General features: G+C 39.6%; 1 protein-coding gene across 1 annotated transcript; it reads left to right on the top strand.

Moving 5' to 3' along the window:
- Positions 1 to 347: 347 nt before the first annotated feature.
- Positions 348 to 4,532, top strand: LOC130699983 (serine/threonine-protein phosphatase 6 regulatory ankyrin repeat subunit A-like). The gene is made up of 4 exons (XM_057522035.2): positions 348 to 573; positions 637 to 1,133; positions 1,214 to 1,329; positions 1,423 to 4,532. The coding sequence occupies exons 1-4, from the start codon at positions 365 to 367 to the stop codon at positions 4,396 to 4,398; spliced, it is 3,798 nt and encodes a 1,265-aa protein (XP_057378018.2). The 5' UTR covers positions 348 to 364; the 3' UTR covers positions 4,399 to 4,532.
- Positions 4,533 to 4,793: the final 261 nt, after the last annotated feature.

Here is a 4,793-nt window from a genome sequence, read left to right as displayed (position 1 = left end):
ATTACAGTTGAAACGGCGGAGTTTATGCCCTTCTGCAAACGTGTTAGGCCTACTTGCTTTCTTTGGCACGCAAATTAACGGGCAAAATTTTAATGTAAAACATTGACGAGAAGTAACTACATAGATATGCCAAGCAGATAATCAGATAGACGGGTGCAGTCGTTTCCAAGGGCTTTTAACTTATGATATGCTCAACAAATAATCTTACCGATAACCAGCGATTTCAATTTTGATTATCTAGTATCAAATTCTCCCCTAGCTACTTGCTTACATCGCTCTTTTGCTAGTTTTCAAGTGCAACGAAATCAGTGAGTTGAAATGTTGTCGCATTAAAATGACAACGCCAAATGACAACGTCAGAAAAATGCAGTACGACAAGACGGATTTTATAGGAAAAGGTGCATACGGTTCAGTGTTTGGTGGTACATTTGACGGCCAAAAAGTAGCAGTAAAACGGGTTGAGCTGATTGGTGAAACAGTTCATCCAGTTGACAACGAGCTGAAAATTCTTCAACAATTGGCCCACCCGAATGTTATCAAATTCCTTCATTTCGAAAGTGATGAAAATTTCAAGTAAGATTTTTAAAACGTCACTTTGAAAGAGTAACCGAACCTGTACATTTATTGACCTTTCAGGTACTATGTTTTGGAATTTTGCGACACATCATTGGATAAGCTGTTCTTAAAACCGGACGATCCTAGGAAATACAAAGGACCTATACCACTCCCTATCGAAATGTTCCTCCATTTAGCTTCAGGACTTGCTTATATCCATTCGAGGGATTTGATTCACCGAGATATTAAACCGGACAACATTCTGATTTCTGTGAAAATGACTGACCAAGGCGAACAGGCAACGATGAAGTGGGGTGATTTTGGATTGTGCCGACCCGTGAATGAACGAGGAACATTTACAATGAGTGGGATCAGAGGAACTCGGTCTTGGTTTGCGCCTGAATTGTACGAAATTCTGGCTAACAATGTTTTGGACGAAAAACGTGGGACAGTCAAGAGCGATGTCTTTGCAGAAGGCCTCGTCTTCGGTTACATTCTCTTGAATGGAATACATCTCTACGGTTCAAACGATGAAATTATTATAAACATCCAACAGAATATACCGATTAATATGGAGAGTAAGTTTCTAATTACGGACGGTCACTTTCGCAAACATATACTCACTAATGTTAAATCCTTTGATATGTTTTCATTCTAGAGATTCATAATTTGCATTGGGCACGCAGTTTGTTAACAAAAATGTTGACCACTAAACCTACAGAGAGAATCACATCACGGGATGTCGTTACTGAACTTCAATCCATTCAAACGAAAGTAAAAATTTTATGCGCATTGAAAAAGCTATCAACGTGGATTAATCGTAAAAATTATTTAACGGGCTCTAATGGTAATTTTTGGTTTATTTAGCTTGGATGGAATGATTTACATTGGGTGTGTGCAAACAACTCAAAATCAAACCTAATGAAAGAAATTGAGTTGTTGATAAAACGCGGAATCGACACAAACGCAAAGAGCAACGAAGGACTGAGCGCATTACACGTTTTGTGCACATACAATTCCAGTCCTGATTTAACTGATGCAATCGAATTCTTAATCAAAAGAGGTATGGATGGAAACGCAAAAGACAACAACGGCATGAACGTACTCCACACTTTGTGTGCATTCAATTCAAGTTCAAATTTAATAGACCCTATCGAAAAGTTAATCCAACTAGGAACTGATGTGAAAGCAAAGAGCGGTGAATTCGGAGCAAACGCCCTCCATTTCCTCTGTGCTTACAATTCATCATCAAATTTAATTGACGCAATCAACCGTTTACTTAAGAAAGAATTAGATATAAATACAGTTGACGACATCGGACGAAACGCACTCCATTACATGTGTGAGAACAATTCAAGCACAAATTTAATTGAAAACATCGAACTTTTGATCGACCTTGGGATTGATATCCACGCAAAGGACAAAAACGAAAGGAATGCGATCCATTTTCTGTGCAAAGGCAATTCATCGTCAAATTCATTTGGCGAAACGGAAAAGTTAATCCAACTCGGAGCAAACGAGAACGCAAAAATCATCGGCGGATTAACCGCACTCCATTTCCTCGGCAAAACCAATTCATCCTTAAATTTATTTGGCGCAATCGAAACGTTAATTGAATTCGGAAACGAAATGAACGCTAAGGGTGGCGGCGGGTTTACCGCATTCGATTTCGTCCGCGTACACCTTTCGTACACTAATTTCATTGGCACAATCGAGCGTTTACTTCAAAGAGGACTAGATGTGAATACAAGAGACAACAAAGGACGAAACCCACTCCATTATTTGTGCACATACAATTCAAGCCCTTATTTGACTAAAGCAATCGAGTTTTTAACCAAAAAGGGAAATGATGTTAATGCAGAAGATAAAAACCGCTTTAACGTACTCCACGCTTTGTGTGCAAACAACTCAAGCTTACAGTTAATAGACGCAGTCGACAAGTTAATCCAACTCGGAATCGACGTAAACGCAGAGGACGACAACGGAATAAACGCACTCCATTTCCTGTGCGCAAACAATTCATCCACAAATTTAATGGATGTAATCGAAAAGTTAATCCAACTAGGAATCGACGTAAACGCAAAGGACAACAACGGAACAAACGCACTCCATTTCCTGTGTAGTAACAATTCATCCACAAATTTAATGGATGGAATCGAAAAGCTAATCCAACTCGGAATCGACATAAACGCAGAGGCCGACAAGGGAATAAACGCACTCCATTTCCTGTGCGCAAACAATTCATCCACAAATTTAATGGATGTAATCGAAAAGTTAATCCAACTAGGAATCGACGTAAACGCAAAGGACAACAACGGAACAAACGCACTCCATGCCCTGTGTAGTAACAATTCATCCTCAAATTTAATGGATGGAATCGAAAAGCTAATCCAACTCGGAATCGACATAAACGCAAAGGATGACAAGGGAGGAAACGCACTCCATTTCCTATGCAGTAACAATTCATCCTCAAATTTAATGGATGGAATCGAAAAGTTAATCCAACTCGGAATCGACGCGAACGCAAAGGATGACAGAGGATTGAACGCACTTCATGTCCTGTGCGCAAACAATTCATCCACAAATTTAACTAATGCAATCGAAAAGTTAATCCAACTCGGAATCGACGTGAACGCAAGGCGCGACAACGGAGCAAACGCACTCCATTTCCTGTGTAGTAACAATTCATCCACAAATTTAATGGATGGAATCGAAAAGTTAATCCAACTCGGAATCGACGTGAACGCAAAGGATGACAGAGGATTGAACGCACTTCATGTCCTGTGCGCAAACAATTCATCCACAAATTTAACTAATGCAATCGAAAAGCTAATCCAACTCGGAATCGACATAAACGCAAAGGATGACAAGGGAGGAAACGCACTCCATTTCCTATGTAGTAACAATTCATCCTCAAATTTAATGGATGGAATCGAAAAGCTAATCCAACTCGGAATCGACATAAACGCAAAGGATGACAAGGGAGGAAACGCACTCCATTTCCTATGCAGTAACAATTCATCCTCAAATTTAATGGAGGGAATCGAAAAGTTAATCCAACTCGGAATCGACGTGAACGCAAAGAGCAACAACGGAACAAACGCACTCCATGCCCTGTGTAGTAACAATTCATCCTCAAATTTAATGGATGGAATCGAAAAGTTAATCCAACTCGGAATCGACGTGAACGCAAAGGATGACATCGGATGGAACGCACTTCATTACCTGTGCGTAATACATTCATCCACAAATTTAATGGATGGAATCGAAAAGTTAATCCAACTCGGAATCGACGTGAACGCAAAGGATGACAAGGGAACAAACGCACTCCATTTCCTGTGTAGTAACAATTCATCATCAAATTTAATAGATGGAATCGAAAAGTTAATCCAACTCGGAATCGACGTGAACGCAAAGGACAACAACGGAACAAACGCACTCCATTTACTGTGCGCAAACAATTCATCCACAAATTTAATTGATGGAATGGAAAAGTTAATCCAGCTCGGAATCGACGTGAACGCAAGGCTCGACAACGGAGCAAACGCACTCCATGTTCTTTGCAAGGAAAATGCAAGCACAATTTTAATTGAAGCCATCAAACTGTTGATTCACCTTGGAATTGATAGCCATGCAAAGGACAAAAACGGAAGGAATGCACTCCATTTCCTGTGCGAATATAATTCCAGTGAAAACCTATTCGACGCGGTCAAAGTTTTAATTGAACTAGGAATTGAGATTAAATCCAACGACGCGAAGGTTCTCTTACGCAGGAATAACAAAAAAGATAACTTGGATGGAATCATGAAACTATTTGACAAGCTAGACTTTGCTAGAAATTAATCAACAAAAACTATATTGATTGTTGCAGCTGTGAAACTAAGGCCACGGAACGTAACATCATCCAATGAAATGCTGTAGTCGCAATCGTTTGCTATGGAAATTATTATATAAACATGATTGACAAGTTAGTCCAATACACTGTAGACTGGGAATTCAACTTCAAATAGAATTTCTGACTTGGTTTGAAGAGGGTCGGTTACACTTGTGCGTATGTGAAAAACCGTTATGGTAGTAAACTCGCAGGTAACGCATTTTACTTTTCTAATTCATTTTCCTAACTCATTGATGTGGCAAAAATAAACGGCCAAACATAATTTGGCCTCGCAAAGAAACGTTTACTTCGTGTGTAACGCTGCGGTTGCATCAAATGGATACATTTACTTAGGCCATCAGAT

The sequence above is a fragment of the Daphnia carinata genome, chromosome 7 (genome assembly GCF_022539665.2).
Source record: "Daphnia carinata strain CSIRO-1 chromosome 7, CSIRO_AGI_Dcar_HiC_V3, whole genome shotgun sequence".
In the NCBI taxonomy this organism is placed as follows: domain Eukaryota; kingdom Metazoa; phylum Arthropoda; class Branchiopoda; order Diplostraca; family Daphniidae; genus Daphnia; species Daphnia carinata.
This window is presented reverse-complemented; position numbering and strand designations above follow the sequence as displayed.